General features: G+C 35.3%; 1 protein-coding gene and 1 long non-coding RNA gene across 10 annotated transcripts; one reads left to right on the top strand and one right to left on the bottom strand.

Moving 5' to 3' along the window:
- Positions 1–3,016: 3,016 nt before the first annotated feature.
- On the bottom strand, positions 3,017–7,076 carry LOC147411662 (F-box protein At4g22280-like). Its single transcript, XM_086450952.1, has 4 exons — positions 7,007–7,076; positions 5,062–6,339; positions 4,621–4,806; positions 3,017–4,509 (listed from the first exon to the last, which is right to left on the bottom strand). Exons 2-4 carry the CDS (start codon positions 6,331–6,333, stop codon positions 4,303–4,305), a joined length of 1,665 nt encoding a protein of 554 aa, XP_086307078.1. The 5' UTR covers positions 6,334–6,339; positions 7,007–7,076; the 3' UTR covers positions 3,017–4,302.
- Positions 7,077–10,077: 3,001 nt separating this feature from the next.
- LOC147411663 (uncharacterized) lies at positions 10,078–17,918 on the top strand. 9 transcript variants are annotated; one of them, XR_015180663.1, is made up of 8 exons: positions 10,078–10,658; positions 11,143–11,409; positions 12,811–12,911; positions 13,120–13,209; positions 15,078–15,320; positions 15,577–15,746; positions 15,969–17,349; positions 17,431–17,918. It is a non-coding gene; the product is annotated as an uncharacterized LOC147411663 (long non-coding RNA). The 9 variants fall into 9 exon arrangements; XR_015180664.1 differs by having other exon boundaries at positions 11,341–11,409; XR_015180674.1 differs by lacking the exon at positions 10,078–10,658 and having other exon boundaries at positions 10,924–11,409; positions 15,969–16,938; positions 17,275–17,349.
- The last annotated feature ends 3,854 nt before the right edge of the window (positions 17,919–21,772 follow it).

Consider the following 21,772-nt stretch of genomic DNA (forward strand, 5'->3'; position numbering starts at 1 on the left):
AGTTGAAGACTTTGATGAGTTATCTCTTTGTAATATACTAACACAGTTGAGAGAGAGAGAGAGAGAGAAAGAGAGAGAGAGAGAGAGAGAGAGAGAGAGATAGGTTACCTCTTTGATTTCCGACGAGATAACGAGTGGCGAGGTGAGCGAGACGAACGTCGGCTAGGTTTTCTTCAAACTTGAAGAAAAGACAAATAGATAATAGAAGAATGAAACTAAGAAAGAGTTTTATTTTTAAATATATATATATGAGTCCCGTTCAGCAACAAACATTTTGGCAAAACATTTTTCAAAATATGGGTTAGAGGTTTTGGAATGGGCTGATTTTTGGTGAGGATAATCTCTACGGTGAGGAGATCATCCTCACCAAAAATCAGCCCATTCCAAAACTTCTAACCCCATGTTTACAAGTTGAAAAATCGTGGACCGACCATTTTTGTAAATCATTTTTGATGGGGTTAGAAGTTTTGGAATGGGCTGATTTTTGGTGATGATGATCTCCTCATCGTAGAGATCATCCTCACCAAAAATCAGCCCATTCCAAAACCTCTAACCCATGTTTTGAAAAATGTTTTGCCAGAATGTTTGCCAAAATGTTTGTTGCTGAACATTTCCTTATATATATATATATACTTCGGATTGGTTCAGTTCTATTATACCTCTAATCCAAAACCAAACCAAATCAATCGGATTTTTTTTTTAACAATCCTCACTCGAACCAAACCATGCTCAATCCGAACCAATCCAATCCAAAAGACTTCGGATTGGTTCGGTTCTCGGATTTACGTAATCCAATGTGCACCCCTTCTTCTAGCCTCAATTAAATTAAGAGTCGTGCGGTGGTGACATTGGATTTACTACAATTTTGAGTTTACTCGAGCGCACCTCCACCTGTAGAAATGTAAGAATTGCAGTAAGTCCAATGTCACCCCAGCATTAGTATTAAATTAAGAGTCACAAGGAATGCACGTGGTATATCATACGCAGTTGACATGGCAAGGGCAGAACCATAGATCTTTTCTACGGGATACACAAGGAAAAGATCTATGGTTTTGTGCCCTTGTCACGACAATCGCGCAGGATTTAGCGTGCATTCATCATTGTCATTAAATTATGTTTCGAGGTTGAGCACCAAACATACAATTGAGAGGGAAGATTTCATACAGGAATCCAAAGGGATATAGTCCCATCTCAGTTACAACTTCCAATTTCCCTTAAGACTATTCAAGTCTCAAATCAGTTAGTATACACGAAACAATAGAATAGAATAGAAAACTAGAGAACCGATCCAAAAGGATATTCGGTTGAGAAGATCTTTGAATGTAAGTGAAGCAATATCGTAAGCAAAAGAAAATAATGGTAGTTAATATGAAAAATATATTAAAGTTGCAGACCTTAATCACGACAAACAAACGTAGGAGACACCAGAGTGGTGTTAGTGGTGTACGGCGATGCCCTTGTTTACGTCTTTATCTTTCTTTAAAATTACAATTCGCATTCGGCTATCAGTCAGTCTCTAATTCTGCCACGGCTTTTACGCAAAGTTATCTATAAGAGTGGGGCTAGCCTCACTAACTTGGTAATATTTCAAATCTTAGTAAGAGACATGAACTCACATTGTGACATCCAAAAAGACCCCACAAGAGTATAGAGGACAAATTTTTTTGAAAACAACACATTTTTCACTGTTACATTTTGATGAAGCTCAAAACTGATTTTTAGAGAACTGAGATCATATATTCTCAAATTCTTCTCCAATGCATCAACCAAAAACAAAAAAAAAAAAAAATGCTTGAAAGAAATATTGATGTATATAATGAAAAAAAAATAATGCTTTCTACGGATAATCCAATCTTCCTACTTTCTTCAAGCTTTCCATCCTGAGCATTTTGATGGAGGGATATACGTACGTAGCAGCCAAATCCATTGCATCTCCAAGGATAAACTTCACTAACTCCATTTTTTTTTCAGGTGGAGCAGAGACGGGGCAATGCACAAGAGATTGAGTACTTGAACTTGATGCATCACAGCGCAATTCATCTATCTATCAAGTCGAGAAGAGAGATCTGCCTTGTTTTCATAGTAGTCCATCTTAATCCGAAAACTCTGCATGTCAAGGCAACTATGGTGCAGCAAAGTTTGATCAATGAAGTACTAGAATTGAGATGGATTGTTAAATTAAGGAGGTTCTGGTTGAAATCCAAAATGCCAATAGACCTCCATGTGTATCATATTCATCTCTTGGAGAGGAGGGTTGTTGATATCGCTTCTCTTAACAGAATAAGAGAGATTATATGATGTAAAAGATGGTCAGGAAGATTGTCGAAATGATCATCAGCAATAATAGCAATCATATGACTACAGTTAATCGGGAATCCCTCCCCTCTTATTCTTCTTCCTCCTCCACCTCCCATGTTACATTTTTTATTTTTTATTTGGCATTTTCTACAAGTAAGCAAACATTGAAATATATTTTTCCCTCCTAACCCATTAATTTTCTGGCGATGATCATTTTTCCGTGGATTTCAAATTTAATAAAAAATAAATTTCCATGTAATCAAAACTAATCCTTATTATTTTTACCCTCATATCCACCCTCAAGATTCTATCTACTTCAACCTTCAAACCTCAAGGAAAGATAGTTAAATAGATCATAATTATCAAAGAAATCTACAAAAGGGTGACAAATTCTACATTGATAGAAGAAAGCTTCCTCTTTCGTATCAATGTCAACCCTTCGCTGTTGATTTCCCTCCCCAACTATCATTTTTGAGTTAAAAAAAATCTTTTAATTATTTACTCATGTGTTTTCAAACTGATGACATGCCTTATAACCTCAGTTTATACAAATAAACTAATAAAATGATTTAAATGCCACCATCTTTTGTAGCCAAAATTCTTTAATTTTCTTTCCAAAGCCAGTCATTTTAACCTCTTGGAAAAAAAATTCTTTACCAAATCCAATGATTTAACTTGGGATATAAAAATCTATGAGTTTCTTCAAATAATTAAGGTCGGGATAAAAATGATCGACGGCAGATATGCTTTAATAGATTAAAAAATAATATACCATAAAGGTTGAAGAGCTTGAAGGTGGACTAATTAAGAAAAATTAAATAGAATTTTTGGATAAATAAAAAATAAAGGAATTTTGAGTAGAATTGGTAAGGTAATGATATTATGACTATCAATGGAACGGGTGACTCATTATTTCGATGAATCATTTCTTCGGACAGAAGAAGATTATGTAAACACTTACTCGAAATCTCACTTATCAGATTCCATTGTGGAAGAATCGCCCACAATTTTTTCTGAGGAATTGGCCATGATATATCTGATCCATGCATAATATCATGAAAAATGGATACAAATTTTTTACTGCTACTTAGTATCGGCAATAGGTCTGAAAAAGTATCTAAAAGGGTGAAATTTGGCAATGATATTATGACACCATTATAATATCAACATAAAGAATAACTGATTTTATTAATAATATCATAACAAAAATGAATAGGAGCTGGAATTACAATTTGATCAGTTTTTATCAAGGAAAATTCTAGAGGGACTTTGTTTTTCACTGTGTTTCATACTGCATTGATGTGGTGGCCATAGATGTGTTTCCTGGAGATATAAGTGAAGCTACTATGGTTATGTGTGCACCTCCTCATCAGCGCAGTGTGAAACACAGTGAAAACAAAGTCCCTCCAGCACGACTCTTTTATCAACTCAGTGAAAATATAAAATGAATCATCTCGAATCTCAGACATCTTTACTATTATGATCAGAGAAGGCCAAATGGGTCTCTTTACCTTTGCGCAAGACAAAGAGAACTACTCAAATTACCTCTTTTCCAAAACAAACTCTTATTTTTCTCTCTTTTCATGGATTCCAATAATTTGCAAATAGTATCAAACTGTACAAAATCCTTCCTTTCAAAGCAAAATATTGCATATATATATATATATATATACATATAAGAGAATTGTGATTCCAGACTCTCAAATTCTTCTTCAATGCATGATCGAAAAACTAAAACAAATGCTTGAAATAAATATTTGAATAATGCTGAGCTAACCTCAAGATTGTACCTCACATCGCACATCCTTTCGTGAAAGTGCATAGGAACCATAGATGCTTTTCATCGAGATACGTGAAAAAGCATCTATAGTTCCTATACACTTTCACACCAGAATGTGCAATATGAGCTACAATCTTGAGGTCACTCCAGCACGACTCTAAATATTTTGATCTATAGAAGGAAAAAATTTGTTTTCTATGGATAAGTCAGTCTTCCAACTTTCTTCAAGCTTTCCAGGTCAAGCATCTTGATGGAGGGATAGACATAGTAGCCAAATCCATTGCATCTCCAAGGAGAAACTTCACTAACTCCATTTCATTTTCATGACCTACAATGTTTTCTATCGTAACTTCTTTGAGGCGACGTTGGACATAATCAAGAGGAAGACGAGCCCAGACGAAGTTCCAATAATCCACAATGGTTGCCTGAAACTGAAAATAAAAAAGACGGAAATATAATTATAATACTAGAAATGGTCAACTCCTCATACTAAATTTACTAAGACATATAATTGAAGTGTCTAGAAAAGAGAACTTTAGTACCTTGAGGTTGATACTGAGGGGGCATAAATCTAACGTAAGAATTTCCAAGTGAGCCGAAAGACTGAGCAAGCAAACTACAATCTCTTTATAACTCATTGATTTTTCATATGCTTTCATTCGCAAATGCTTGAGATTACATAGCGGAGGAAGTGAATTTTCAAGTAATTTCACCGGAAGAAGCAAAGCCTTCTCACATGACAAGAAATTGGTAAATTGTAAATAGAGAAAAAAGATGACCCATGAGCATGTAATGTTACAAGAATGGTAATGCTAAAAATGGTAAAAACGGTTTTGTGAAACAACCCTTTCTATCTTCGTATAAACGGCGAACCAAAAACTCATTAGAGTTTTGCATTTATCGTAGAGTTCTATAACTATGTACGGTCTAATGTGACATAACAATATATCAAGTAGATAATCAAAAGCAAGTATTTGGCATACCTCAGCAAAATAACTAACCAGTGTCAGAACTTTGACATGATCAAACCTCTCAAGAAGTTTCCTCAATTTAACATATCTTTGAAGACCATTCCATTCCCCGAGGTCCCCTTTAAAATGAAGCTCGGCTTCAAGCATGCAAGATGTGTTCATTGTAGATAATTCCAGAGTAGACCCACCAAACTTGAAGTATTTAAGATTTGGGGTATTGATCTCAGCTTCCTTCAGGCCACTGCATTCATCCAGCACCAAGCTCTTGAGCTTCTCACTGAAAACCTCGAGGTGTGGCAATATTGAGCAGTAAACCAACTCCAAATTCTCAAGTTGAAGACATTTAGACATCAGGGACTCGAACACTACATCCACAATTTTGACACGAGTAAGCGATAGCACTTTGATATTTTTGAAATCCGGGGCACTGTTGTTGAATGGATTAGACAACTCAGGTGATTGAAATTTAAGTGAAGTCAACTTGTGTTCACCCCATGACATGATTTCCAGCTTCGGGTTTGATTTGAACTCAAACGACTGGAGATTAGGAACATCCAATTCAAATTTCTTTAGATCGCGGCAAAACACAATTGTAAGGGTTCTAATACTTATGTTACGACCCTCTAGAGATACCAATTCATGACATCCTCTTAGGTGTAGGAACTCAAGGAAGGGACAATTAGTGACCACACGCTGCATTGTTTCGTCCGTGACAAGGACATGGGATAATGATAAAGTCTTGAGAGATACCATATTCACAATACCAAAATCCACGAATTTGCAGAATGTCAACTGGATGGAAGTTATCGAGTGGGTGTCAAACACACTGCGAGGCACCTGATAGCATTTCTCATAGGGTTTATACCTATTAGGTCTAATATTGATTGGGGTGGTGAACACGAGGTCGAGTACTTGAACTTGATGCATCATCACGCAATCTATCCATCTATCAAGTTGAGAAGAGAGATCCCTGTCTTCATAGCAGTCCATCTTAATTCGAAAACTCTGCATGTTAAGGAAACTATAGCGCAGCAAAGTTTGATTGACAAAGTATTTGAATTGAGATGGATTGTTAAAGTGGTCCTGGTTGAAATCCAAAATATAAATAAACCTCCATATGTATCTCCATCTCTTGGAGAGGACAGACGTTGATATTGCTTCTCTTATCGAAAGAAGAGAGACTATATGATGTAAAAGATGGTCAGGAAGATAGTTGATATGATCATCAGCAATAATAGCATTGCTCGTCTCTGATTTATACTTCTTCCCATGCCGGACATCCATCTTCCTCTTCACAACAAAAACAAAAGTAAAATAATTTTAGTTTTTTTTTTTTTTTATAAAGAAAAAACACACAGATTTCCTATGATATTGGTAAATAAAGGTGCAAATAAGTTTTTTCTTTGAAATATATAAATGTAGGTCAGGTCCAGGTGGAAAAAAAAATACATGATAACATTTGTCTTATTTACTGTCAAAATTGTATATTCTTCATCATTCATATCTCAAGAACAAGATAGGGTTTTTAAGGAATTTTTTTTGAAAATTCTTGTATTTTTTACGAAACTTTATCATAATTAAGACTAATTAGAGCCCAATTAAGAATAATAGGCACTAATTGCTCGAGGGAAACTTCTAACATTTTATTTTTGTGAGAATAACTAATTCATTTTTCGTAGGAATCCTTGGGAATATCGTTCCATCTCAGCCAACATTTAATTTTTGACCTTTCTACCCTTAATCAAAGTACAATTGAGAGAGAGAGAGAGAAGAAGAAGATTTCATAGAGAAATCCTAAGGAATATCTTCCCATCTCAGTCTTACCTCCAATTTCCCTTTTGAGATTTTTCCCTTCTCAAACCAAGTTAGAATACACAGAAGCAATATAGAAATAGTTATAATTAAAAAAAAAGAAAAAAGAAAAAGAAAAAGAGATTAGGGTTGTACAGTAGCAGGCCTCACTACAAACGTTCGAGGCACTGGTGGTGGTGGGGAGCCTCGATGAAAACGAGAAAGAAATCTAAAAGATAGTGACCAATATTGTCATCGATGCCCTAGTTTTCCTTTTTAAGTGTCCAATTACGTTTTTGCCCATATTTATTATTTAGGGTAGAAAGTTTCCTTATGGGTAAGAAATCTAATTGATTTTTTTTTTACATAAAATTAAAAATGAATTTTCACCATTATTTATAAATCTTACTAAGATTAAATTTCATTTTTACAAAATGAAATCCAACTTATCAACCTTTTCTTCTTCTTCTCCAACAAGATGCTACGCAGTCATCAATCTTTATTTCTCTCTACTTTTCTTTTCTTATCCCTCTTTACCCGTGTTCTTTCTTTCCTCTTGCTCCACCTCTGTCTCCCCCTTCCCTTCACTTTCTCACTCTTCTCTCTCCTCTTCTTCTTCCTGACTTTTGTCTGGATATTTTCTAGATATAACCAAACAGCTGAAATATTTTTTTATTTCCTCCTTACAGATTTTTCACGATCATTTCTCATGGATTTCAAATACCATGGAAAATGAAGTTCTAGCAATCAAGTGCACTCTTATTTTCTAACTATCATATTCACCTTTAAGATTCTATCTACATTACCCTTAAGAGGTTCTTCTCTATTACCATTCTCCTTTCTTCTTCTTCACCATCATTGACAGAAGACGTGATCAAAAAACGAGGATTGTCATTCACAAGGAGAGGAGAAGACTCTCAAAGAAGCTTCTGCCTTAATTGTTTAACTATCTTCGATCTCTTCTTCGCTCCATGCTTTCCTTCTCTCAATACAACATGTATATAGCCCCAAAAATTGAATTCTACCAAAACAAAACCCCTCAACATTCTAAGAAAAATTCAATCATTTCTAGGTGACAGTTCATAAATCCAATGCAGAAACATAATAATCCGATTGGTGTGCAAAATTATCAGACATTTAAGGATTTTGATACAAGTACAAAGCATTTTAAAAAGGCGATTAAATTGGGAAACAAAATATTAATGAATGAATTAACAATTTATAGGGGAATTTGGAAAACCCAAAAAATCCTAGCGAGAGCATATTGAAAATAATTGGGAAAACAGTATTAAAGAACAGGAAATTTACGTATAAAAAAAACAGAAAAAGACAGAAGGAAATGTTAATAAACTAATAAAAAATTTAGAATCATGTCATGAGTTTGAAAACACGGGTATCTCTGATATTGAACAGAACCCAAAATAGGGGTTATCTCTGATATTAATTAAAACGTCGGAGCATATAACATTTGATCAGTTTTATCAAATTCAGCAAAACTATCAAACGAACCATAGAATCTCAGACATCTTTACAAATGGGAGTTTGTTGACACCATCTCTAACTTTCCACAAGACCGGAAGGGCTACCTTTTTGCGAAAATAAATTCTCATATTTTCCTCTTTTCATATATTACAATAATTTGCAAATAATATCTCATAGTCTACAAAATCCTTCCTCTTAAAGCAATATTGAACGTATAAGAGAGCAAAGATTGTCAACTCCCAAATCCTTCTCCAGTCATCAACAAAAAACTAAAAATAGAAGATAGAAAAAAAAAATGCTTCAAAGAAATATTTTGACATATAAAAGGAAAAAAAAATGCTTTCTATGGATAACCCAGTCTTCCTACTTCTTTCAAGCTTTCCAGGTCAAGCATTTTGATGGAGGATAGACATACTAGCCAAATCCATTGCATGTCCAAGGACAAATTTCTCTAACTTCATTTTGTTTTCGTTACCTTCAATGTTTTTATCGTAACTTCTTTGAGGCAACATTAGACATAATCAAGAGGAAGTCGAGCCCAGTTAACTTTGAATAATCAACAACGGTCGCATGAAACTGAAAATAATAATAAAAAAGGATGGAAAAATAAATATAATACTAGAAATGGTCAATTCCTCATACCAAATTGACTATGAAAAAAATTAAAGTGTCTGCAAAGGAGAAATTCATTACCTTGATGTTTATCTTGAGGGGATACATAACTATCGTAAGAATCTCCAATAGAGCTGAAAGACTGAGCAAGCAGACTAAGATCTCTTTATAACTCATCAATGTTTTCCATACTCTCATATGCAAATGCTTGAGATCACATAGTGGGGGAAGTGAATTCACAAGTAATTTCCCCAGAATAAGTGTCGTCTACTCACATCACAAGAAATTGGTATATTGTTATTGTTAATAGATTAAAGAGATTAAGCCATGAGCATTTATGTAACAATTATGGTGATGATGCTAAAAAGTTTTTGTCTAACGTGACATGATGATAAAAGAGAATACAAATTGGCATACCTCATCAAAATCACTAACAAGTGTCAAAACTTTGGCATGATTAAACCTTTGAAGAAGTTTCCTCACTTTAGTAGATTTTTGAAGATCATTCCGTTACCCGTTGTTCTCACAAAAATGAAGCTTGGCTTCAAGCATGCGAGATGTGTTTATTGTAGATAATTCCAGAGTAGAACCCAAAAACACGAAGCATCTAAGATTTGGAGAATTGATATCAGCTTCCTCCATGCATCTGCAATCATCCACCTCCAAGCTCTTGAGCTTCTCTCTGAAGACCTTAAGATGTGGGTGTGTTACGCAGGAAACCAATTCCAAATTCTCAAGGAGACGACATTTAGACATCTTGGACTCGAACATATCCATAATTATGATACCCTTAAGTGATATCATTTTGAGATTTCTGAAATCCAAGCCATACTTGGACGGATTTGAGAAATTTAGTGATAGAGTTTCAAGTGAAGTCAACTCGTTTGGACCCCATGAATTGATTTCCAGCTCATGGTTTGATGTGCACTTGAATAATCGCAGATTTGGAACATCCATTTCAATGTTCTTCATTTTAAGAAATTACCCAATTGTAATGGTTCTAATACTTACGTGACTACCCTCAAGTGATACCAATTCATGACAACAGTTTAGGTCTAGGAACTCAAGGATGGGACAATTAGTGACCACGCGCTGTATCATCTCATCTGTGACAGACATGTGATACTGATAACACTACGTCATATTGCGGGTTTAGCGACTGTACAATTGCGTTAAAAACGACTGCTAAAGACTGTCGTTAATTGCGACAGTTTTTAACAGTCGGTTATTGGTCGTTTCTACTTTATTAAGTTATATCAACAACACCGAATCAAATATCTCTCTCTTTCTCTCTCTCTCTCACGCTCGATCTGTATCTCTCTCTCGCTCTCTCGCACTCATCTCCGTCTCTCGCTCTCAAATCTCTTGATCACACTCTCTGTCTCTCGCTCTCTCGTTCTCAAATTAATGGAGTCTTACTATGAATCTCATAAGTGGAAATCCTAACGTTGTTCAGATCATTAACGTTTACGAAGACGAGGATTATCTCCATATGGTTATCGAGCTCTCTAAGTCGTCCAATCTCTACGATCGCATCTCCAAACGGATATGCGGGAGAGATATTTGAGGCGAATCTGAGGGAAAGATATTTGAGGATGTTCTCCGTGCGAATCTTCGGTTTCCAACTCCGATATTTCATTCTGTGTCTTCGTCGGCGAAAGATCTTTTGCGGAGGATTCTCTGTAAGGATGTTTCGAGGAGATTCTCAGCGGAACAAGTTCTCAGTAATTGATTTATGATGAAACCTTATTTACTCTATTTAAATCTCCTTAAATGCCTTCAATGAGAGTCTTTCAAAGAGATTTCTCATTTTCTTGCCAATTTTTAGGGTTTTGATCACTGTTTTACTCTTATAATTCAAGGTTTTTAAAGTGTTTTTTGTTTGATTCTTTAAATTTTCCCTATTTTAGATTTGCAGTAGTTTTTGAATCTCTTTTCTCTTCATTTATATTTGCCAGTTTTTAGGGTTTTGATCCCTGTATTTTGTATGTGTTCCTGTATTAATTTCTCCATTTTCTCTGCATTAATTCCCCTTCTTTATTATTCTACTAGATTTAGAGCCAAAATCCCCAAACCGAAGCTCAAAATAACAAACTTTTTTGTTTGCTTAGCTGTTTGTTCTGCCTTTTTCGCTTTCTTTCTATTTCTATTTGTGGAGTCTTACCCTAAATCTAAGTTTCAATAGGCTAAAGTCGCACCACTTGATAGGTTGCAGAGATTTTTGCTAGAGAAAAAAGTGCTCCCTTCGGAAAAAAAGGATTAATGGGGTCTTACTATAAATCTGAGTTTTCAATAGGCTGCAGTCACACCACTGCTAGAGCAAAAAGAGTATACATGTATATGATAGTATGATTGGTTATGCTCTATGGAGCTGAATTTTGTTTCTCCTACCGAAACTATTTCAAGGTTGCTGAAGCTGCTGTTGTTGCATCTACACTGGATTCTCCTATTACGGGGTTCTCAGGCAAATCAGAGGTATGAATGGAAGACCATCTATTTGAGTTTCAAGAAAATATCTACCCAAGTTTGAGATTTTGGTCTTTTAGTATATATGAACTAGGTTTATTAATTGATGTTTGGTTATCTATTGGCTGGAGTTAGCAATGTTCCTTCTTTGCTGTATAGATTATACTGATACCTTTATTGTTATTTAATTTGTAAGAGATCATCTTGTTTCTTACATTGGGTATCAAATCATAGTCTATCTTATACCCTAACTTCGTAAATCCCAACACATCTATGGCTATGTGCATAGGTTTCCAATATTGAAGATAAATAATCCATCATTTGCAGATTTTTATTCTGCTTGTAGATCATGAAGCTTTGAAAATTGAATATATAGTTTATGAAGCTTTGATGTTGTGGTTACTCTATGATTTTTCAATATGAAAAAAAAACAGTGCAACTTTTTGTTTTTGGAGTGAAATCTTAACAATGTAGTTCAATTGGGTTTTTTTAAAGTGATAGAGTGCAATTGGTACTACATGATCTGCAACTAGTCAGTCCCAAAGAAAACAGAATAGAAAATATAAGAAAAGACCGTGTGAGCACATATAATTGCCATTATACCTTCATGATCAATACATCTGTGACTTTGCTTTTGAATTACTGGTTCCTCGACATCCGCACAATTAGAATCTCTCCCAAGCTTTCCTGATAGTTGTTTAACAATCCTTTTAGCTTTCCGTTTTGCCATTAAAATTAATAATAATTTCCAGCAACAAATGAGAAGATGTCCTAACACTTTACGATACTCCTTTGGATGGTACCTGTGGTAATTTAAACACTAAGTTACAAGAGATAGACACTTGCATTGATGAAAACAAAAACACACCATTGGATTGCCTTTCTGTGTAGCAATGAACCATAATATTATAAAAGACTTCCAAAAACTCCATTCCTTCTCCCTTTGCATTTGAAGTGTAATAATGAAATTTTATATTGCTCCTTTTTGGTATAAATGTATTTCATAAAATTTATATTTTCAGTGGCAGACTAAAACATATGTAAAGGAATTAATCCAATAACAACACTTGTGTCTCCAAAAGCAATCACAAGAAACACAAAAGGGCAGAATATTGCAACTGAAAACAGAAACAAAAAATATAAGTTTGAGATCTACAATGGGTTACACAATAAATCCATAGTTAGAGAAAATCACGACTAAAATTAAGGTGTTCAGGCATTATGGCTGGATAGTGTCATATATGACCAAAGCGGTAAGTTTAAGTCCCCTTTCATTGTATGCGAGGATGCCGATATTGATGAAGCTGTTGAGCTTGCACACTTTGCTTTGTTCTTTAATAAGGTATGTCCGATTAATATTTTCTTTAGAATAATTGATTTTGTTGATCATAAACACTATGTTCTTTATAGGGACAATGTTGTTGTGCTGGTTCTCGCACGTTTCTGGGTGTCACTCCTATTTTTTAAATACAAAGCTGGAGAATTACCAAGGGGAGGTTCTGCTTTCTAATGTGAGTAGACTTCGTTTTTTTCGACGGTATAAGACCATAGTTTTTTCTGCTTTTATATCCAGTCGCAATTTAAACGCGACTCCTTTTTAGAGAATCCAATAGAGCAATGGACTCGTTGGCTTTCTTTCAAAGTTCTATTGGTTGTATTAATCTCAATTCATATTAGATCTTTTAATTTGGATGTTCTTTTCTCAATTTAATATTTCAGCTTGGATTGTTTATCCCAATAGAGGACGGATTGATAGAATCAAGATCTTGCTACCTCTGATAGAATCAAGATCCATTTTATACTTTGTAGGTAAGGTTTTGCAAATTTCACCTTTTTCTACAGAATTGTTATTATAATCTCAAGATTGGCCTTGTTCCGGAAAGAAAAATTATGTTTTCAAATACATAAAAATTCTTGTAACTTAGAAAAGTTAATGACTTAATTGAAATTTTTTAATGATTCAAAGTTCTGTTATGCATTGTTGGATGAGGATCTCAAATAATGGAGTTCTGCTAGGCTGCTCCATAACAATTATCGAACTAATATTACTTGTTTATAGAGAATGGCAGATTTTCTTTCTTTCTTTCTTTGTGAATTAATAGAGATGGGAGTACCAACTGTTTACAATATAACAGTTCTAACTAGTGTTCCTTGACTAGCATATGAAAAGGTGAGAATATTGTTTGAGTTCTTAAAAGGTACAATTTAGTGTTTTATTCAGACAATCGATTGTGGCAAAAGCTACTGAATTTGGTAACAGTAGTACTCATTTTTATTTTTTGTGGTGATTGGAGCACTGACTAGAATATAAGTAATCCAGTAATTATTATGCTATTGTATGATTTTCAATTGATAGCTCTCTAAGTCAGATAGGATTCCTAAGTGGAGTCTTTTGTTGTTTTGAAGCAATTTCTAGGATTCTAGTCAATTTTGTAATAGAAAGATTTTCACTGTTAGAAATGTTTTTTAAATATAAATTTGTTAGGTGCCAGAACAGAGCTTTCCCACCTTCTTATTTGGGCTTACCATTGGGGGTGGCTTATGATGGCAAGATGATCTGAGCATCAATGTTGGAATAGGTTAGTAGAAGACTCAGTACATGGCAAGCGAAATATCTTTCTGAAGGAGGAAGGTCATTATTAAATTTCTTGTGTCTTCTCTCAATTGCACGTAGTGTGGAGTTAAGGTTGTATAGGTTATTTTGGGATTTCTTGTGACATAGTATTGAAGGAAAGAGAAAGTTTCACATGGAAGACATAAATCATGTTAACGTTTGTGGGTATTTTGTGAGATTATTGAGCATTCATTGGTTAATAAATATGCATATTGTTGTTACAAGTCGTTTTATACTTTAAGTCTTCAACAAGTTGAATGGGTCATTAATTGTCCAAATGGATTTCGAAATTTTTGCCCTGAATTTTGGAGTTTTGATTGTTAACTTTCAATTTTGAAGTTCAGACCTTTTAACTTGATATCAAATACTAGGCATTTCGTCATTTTTTAACCTGATAGCAATTGGCTATTAGTATAATGTCATAATTGGTGCAAGTTTTTTTTTTTTTTAAATATTTATCAGATCATAATACATTTTCTTATCTGTAAGTTGCATGCATTTATGTATTTGTACTATTTATTTATTATTAGTTATTGTCATTTTTATGAGTATTGAACTAAAATACAATACATGCTTTCCTCCTTACATTCATTTTTGTATATTAGTTTCATTATATTCATAAAATATTTAAATTGGGAAATGACTCTTCATCGGTTTCCAAGTTGACTTGTTCAGGTTTCCATACCATGGTTGGCTGATTTCAAGCAACCTTGATTGAACTAGCCGGTGTTCATTTGTCCTACTTATGTGTGTAACATGTGCTTAGATGACAAAAGTAACATTTTTGTGAGCTTTCATCCTTGGGTATTTAGTCTTGTTGTTCTTAATCACAACTGATTTTTGTCATGAGTTGGTTAAGATTTCGTAATCATAAGCTAGGGAGAGTTGGTTTTGGATTGGGAAACATACAATTTTGTAAGTATACCCTGAAATCATTACCAAACATGGTGAAACATTCTCATCTCTTATTTGGAGACATAGACATAACAAACCAAGATTAACCAAGCTAAAATTTAGTGGCACCCATTGAATGGGTATATGACACGTGCCATGATAAACGCAGGTTAATGATGGATAATTGACTCTTGAATGTGCTTAAAGAATGGAAAGATGGGAGTTGATCCTAATTTGGTGGGCCCAAGAAAGAGGAGAAGCACGAAAATTGCAAGTTGCAACTGAGTCAGAAGATGACTTCAAATTAAAAAACATATCTGCTTTCACACACTCTTGGCGTTGACCAAACCAAAGAGAAGCAGCTTTGAATAAGTTCCGTTTGAAGCGGAAAGACAGATGCTATGATAAAAAGGTAAATTTATAGCAATTGGTACTAATGCATGTGATCGTCGTCACCTTCTTCTATCGATTGCATTTCATCCCTCTTTGGCATTTGAAAACACTGATGTTTAGTGCACTTAACCTTCTATTACTACTGCTATTAGTTATATTCTTTAAATTGCCTGCTGCATTTAAAATTATATGAATAATTTTTTGAACACTAGATCCCAAAATCTGCATTCTGTCTTTACTGCTTCAATGTCTTAACCTGGAATTATCTCATACAGGTTAGATATCAAAGCAGGAAAAGACTTGCAGAGCAGCGTCTGCGAGTGAAGGGACAGTTTGTTCGCCAAGTGCTAGCTGACCCGTCCTCATCAACTCTATGATTCATTTTCTGCATAGACGCCCAACTGATGACATATGCTTGGTTTCATGACGCTTGAGAAACTAGATGGTAAGAGTTAAGATGATAACATCATTAGCGTGTATGGCGCCATTGAGTTTTTTACTTCAATTTTCTTGCACATAGTGTATACACTACATGCCTCTCTCTCTCTCTCTCTCTCTCTATATATATATATATATATATATATATATATATATATATATATATATATATATATATATATATATATATATACCATGAGGGGTCTATATGTATGTACATTCAATACAGGCTCACAAGATTTAGCCCAATTTCGTTGTACAAACCATTATCTCGTTGGACATGGATAGAGGTTGCTTGATCTTGCTTAACAAAGTTCTGAATCAACTTGAACGAGTAGTGCTGCTAGAGTCATCTTGTTTCTGAAGTTTAGAGAAAATGAGGAAATCATGCCAGAGCCTACTAAGGTAAGAAGAAGCTTTGGGTCTGCTTGTTGCCATATATGCTCCCATTCATACAAGGACTCATAAGACTCTTGTGGGTACATAAGAAAGCATAAACCCACTTGGAAAACACACATAGAAATATTCCAATACTTAATACATTATTATATAAGGCCCCTTTGGTTCCTAAATATGGTTTCTAATACTTAATACATTATTATATAGGAATTCAAATACAATGAAAAGGTCGAAATTAGCTTATGTAGATACACAATCATAATTCCAAATACAAGAACAAACAATATTGCAAACCTTATAAAGTTGGATAGTGCGTGAACGAGGCTTGCTTGATGGAGCTTCGTAGGAAGTCCCTCCAACCTTTTACTAGTCCATTCAAGGCAGAGACTGCCACCGCTTCCCATTTTGTTGAAAAACTCCAACCCAATTGATGGCTTGAAAATTTCAGCCTAACATTCTTCTTGTTATATAATATTTCATAAAGAGAAAATTTCAAGTATATACATCTTGTGCTCAAACAGACCATCATCAACTACCCAAGGAGCTGATGAGAAGAGAAAAAGTTATCCAAAAAGCTACAAGTATTAATGCTTAGGCATAACTAAGTTACAAGTATTGAGGTTTCTGTACTAAGAATATGTTAGTTTATGGCTCTTGCCTATTAGACATGTTCTTTTACTTGTTGGCTTGCTGTTGCTGCTAGGTAGGTACATGAATATGGATAATCTATCAGCTGAAGATGGTAAAGTTGTGGTCTCTTACATCCACGTTGCAAAGATAAAATTGGTTATTCTGTTATGGTAAACTACATCATGTTGACTCGTTATTGGGTTATATGTATTTCTTGATTCAATTATTGAAGAGGTGCTTAGTTCAAGAACCCATGATTTAGAAGTCCAAACTAACATGATAAATGCCTTAAATGAAGAGAATGGTTCTTTAAGAAGAGATCTTGTGTCTCTTTAAGCAAAATAAGGCTGCAATGGAGTCCTTAGAAGATGACCTTGCGTTAAGGTCAGATGAACTCAATGAGACCATTAATCACAACCAGATGTTTATTTGTGAAGTAGCTAAAAATAAATTGAAGATATGTTGCCAAATAAATAAATTTCACCACTAACTATGTTTATCAACAGATCTGTCAATGCAAAGCACATATTTCTGAGCTGAATTTGCATGCAGAAGCACAGGCACGTGAGTACAAGCAAAAGGTTGGTTATCACTCTCCGCTTTATCGAAATGAAGATTGCAAGATATATTTTTTCCTCGTTTAATTTTCTGAATCTGATCAGTTCTAAACCAGTTCAAAGCATTGGAAGCCATGGCTGAACAAGTCAAACCTGAACTTGCATCCTCCCACCTTGCAAACTCGTCATCAACTAAACTAGAAAAAAAATGCATCAAAGTCTAGAGGATCGGGTTCCCCTTTTAAATGCATTGGATTGGGCTTAGCACATCAAGTAAACTCTGAAAATGATGAGGAGCTCACTGCGGGGAGGCTTCGAATCAATGAGCTTGAAGGCTTCGAATCGATGAGCTCAAGTGGTAAGTTAGGTGCATAAACATTAAGATTCTCTAAGCCTTGACATCGTATCAATCGAAATTCTTTTAGAAGAGGGCATGTGGAAATAAGTTTATGAGCTGTTTCATCAGATAGTTTAACATGCTCTAGATAAAGAATCTTCAAAGTCCAGACGTACCTCCATCGTTTCGATAAGATGCTTGTTCGAACTGAATCTTTCATCTCTAAAAAAGATAGAATGTGATGAAGAATTTCGCCTGGTAATTTGTCCAAGTAATTAGATTCCTCATCATGTTCATGGTGACGTTTCCGTTTGGATGATGAAACTTCTTCTAGGTTCTTCATATCATAGCAAAGAGATTGCATCAATATTTTCACAAATTCTCTTTTTCAATCTCAAATCCAATGTAAAACACTAGGTATGGCATAATTGGTAGTTAGATTTGCATAATTGGTAGTTAGAAAAATAGTAAGTGTTATGAAAGTTGAAGACGAGGGGTATTTGGGTCTTTTCATGTTGTTAGTTGGGGTCTAGGTCATCAATTTCAAAATATAAGGGTATCTCCAATATTCAGCAACATGTGAGGGGGGGTAGGTGTAAAATAAATTTTTTTTTTTAAAAATACCCTATAGCGACGGTCACTGACCGTCTCTATATCCTCATATGACCGTCGCTATATCCTCTTTTCACTGTAGCAACAGTCGTTTTTTCCGACTGCCGAAGACAGTCGTTTTTTTCCGACTGTCAAGGACAGTCGTTTTTTCCGACTGTTTTCGACAGTCGCAATTAAAAAACCACTCCTTTTAAAACGACTCCATTTACGACTGTAGGGGCAGTCGTTTTTGGCGAATTATGACGTAGTGTAAAGTCTTGAGAGATGCCAGATTTGCAATGCCAAAATCCTTGAATTAGCAGAATGTCAACTCTATGGAAGTTATTGATTGGGTGTCAAACACACTGCGAGGCAATGGAATATGGAATGGGGAGAAGAACAAGAGATCGAGTACTTGAACTTGATAAATCACTGTGCAATCTATCCATCTATCAATTCAAGAAGAGGGACCTTTGTCTTCGTAGTTCATAGAAGTGCGAAAATTCTGCATGTCCAGGCAACCATGGTGCAGCAAAGTTTGATCGACGAAGTACTTCGAATTGAGATGGATTGTTAAAGTGGTACTTGTTGAAATCCAAAGTGTGAATAGACCTCCATAGGTATCTCCATCTTTTTGAAAGGATGGACATTCGTATTGCTTCTTGTAATGGAATAAGAGAGAGTATATAGTGTAAAAGATGGTCGGGAAGATTGTTGATACGATCATCATCAGCAATAATAGCACTGCCCTTTTCTGATTCATATTTCCTGTTGTGACAGTCATCCATCTTCCTTTTTACAATGGAAACACAAGTGAACTAATTTTAGGTTATAGGAGAAAAACACAGATTTCATATTGTCTAAGTAAAATATGATTTATAGGATGTTAGTAATCTCTCTCTCTCTCTCTCTCTCTCTCTCTCTCTATATATATATATATATATATATATGAATGGAATGAAATGGTTTATCTCGTGCAAGACGAATAGACTTGCCCAGGAGATTAGTGGGTAGGCTTATTTACTTAGCCATTACAAGGCCTGATTTATAATTTTCAGTTCAACAATTTAGTCAATATGTTGCAAATCCCACTGAAGTTTATTTGGCAGCTGCTTATCGTGTCCTGCAATATATTAAGAGAAATCCTGGCCAAGGCTTATACTTCCCCTCAGCAAATGATCTACAACTGAAGGCATTCTGTGATGCAGATTGTACTGCATGAAGAGATACTAGAAAATCTTAGGGGTGCAGGTTAATTCGGTTTAAACCGAGAACCGAACCAAACCGTGTGTTTTGGATTGGTTTGGTTCGGTTTTTATTGAGTACGGTTCGGTTTCGGGTTTTAAAAATGAAAAACCGATAGGTTCGGTTCGGTTCTCGATTCAGACTTAATAAAAAACCGAACCAACCCGAAAATCGAATCATTAATTTTTTTAAATGAAATATATGTTTTTTTTTTTCATTTAAAAAACCCGAACTACCCTCTCTCTTTCTGTCGTCTCTCACAGCTACGGGCTGCCGGTTGCTGGCTGCACTCAACTCTGATGGGCGGCCGGTCGGTCTCTCTTTCTCGCGACTGTGGGCGTGCGGCTAGGGGCTAGAGACTGTGAGCTCTCTCAACTCCGACGGCTGGCAGGTCGCCTCTCTCTCTCTCTCAACCATGGCCCAACCTTCGAGCCAGATCTCTCCTCCTCTGACAGATGAACTCGACATAGTCATTCCAACCATCAGGAACCTCGACTTCTTGCAGCAGTGGAGGCCTTTCTTCCAACCGTACCACCTGATCATCGTTCAAGATGGAGACCCAACTAGAACGATCCGAGTCCCTGGCGGGTTTGATTATGAGTTGTACAGCCGAGACGATGTGAATCGGATCTTAGGACCTAATGCCAGTTGCATCTCCTTCAAGGATTCGGCTTGTTGTAGCTTCGGATTTCTTTTTTCGAAAAAGTATATTTTCAGTTTTTCACCATTGACGACGATTGCTTCGTGAGTTGACTCTTTAAATAGTGAGTTTTAATTTTTTACTTATTTTGAATCGGTTTAGTTCAATCGAGTCAACCAATTTGAGATTTCTAGCCGTGATTTACGATTTAGGGTACAAGAGGGAGAATTTTTTCCATTATTTTTCCCCTTTCTTCAATTGACTATCTCCATCTGCAATTGCTTTCCATTATTTTACTGATTAATTGTGTTTTTTTTTTCAACCCATGGAACCGAACCGAACCAAACCGAATTAAGGTCAGTTTGGGTTGGTTCGATCCTACATCAAATCGGTTCGGTTCTGGTTCTTATATCATGGAATCGACCTTGGTCGGTTCGATTATGATTTTGCTCTAACCTGCACCAATCCGAACCAAGTTGCACCCCTAGAAAATCTATTACTGGTTTCTGTGTATTTCTTGGACTATCACTCATTTCATGGAAATTCAAGAAGTAAAATACAATGTCTAGGTCTACAGTAGAGACCGAATACCGTACTATGGCAACAACAACATGTGAAATTACTTGACTGCAACACTTGTTGAAAGACTTATTTGCACCACAGTCCAAACCAGCTGTGCTTTTTTGTGATAATCAGGTTGCCTTACACATAGCAACCAACCCAGTTTTTCATGAACGTACAAAACATATAGATATAGATTGTCATATTGTCGAGAAAAACTGTTGGCAGGAACTATGAAAACATTACATGTTTCCTCAATTGGGCAGCTAGCCGATATTTTGACTAAGCCTCTTGGCTACAATCTCTTTACTAATAATCTTTCCAAGATGGGTGTTATTAACATTTACACTTCATCTTGAGGGGGAGTATTAAATTATAAGTCAGTTATGTCAGTGGGCTGTACAATTCTGTTAGTCCGTTATGTTAGTTAGCTGTACAAATCAGTCTGTTAGACAGTTGGTTGTACAAATCTGTTAGTCAGTTATGTTAGTTAGCTTTACAAATCAGTCTGTTAATCAGTTATGTTAGTTAGCTAGTTTGTTAGTCTGTTACGATAATTAGCTATTAATGTATGTGTATAAATAGAGGTATGATTCATGTAAAAACAATCAATAAGGAATATAATGCAAGTTCTTCTTTTTCTCTCCAATATCTCTCAATTTTCTTGCAACTCTTCCCTTCTTATTATGATAACATTAGACATAATCGAGAAGAAGTCGAGCCCAGTCGAAGTTTGAATAATCAACAATGGTCGCACGAAACTGAAAATAATAATAAAGAAATTGTAAAAAAAATATATAATACTATAAATTGTCAATTCCTCATACCAAATTTACTATGACAAAAATTGAAGTGTCGGCAAAGGAGAAATTCAGTACCTTGAGGTTGATACTGAGGGGATACATAACTATTGTCAGAATCTCCAATTGAGCTGAAAGACTGAGCAAGCAGACTAAAATCTTTTTATAACTCATCGATGTTTTCCATCTCTTACATGCAAATGCTTGAGATAACATAGTGGGGGAAGCGAATTCACAAGTAATTTCGTCGGAATAAGTGTCGTCTTCTCACAT

The sequence above is a fragment of the Akebia trifoliata genome, chromosome 1 (genome assembly GCF_017979445.1).
Source record: "Akebia trifoliata isolate Shusen 1 chromosome 1, ASM1797944v1, whole genome shotgun sequence".
NCBI lineage: Eukaryota > Viridiplantae > Streptophyta > Magnoliopsida > Ranunculales > Lardizabalaceae > Akebia > Akebia trifoliata.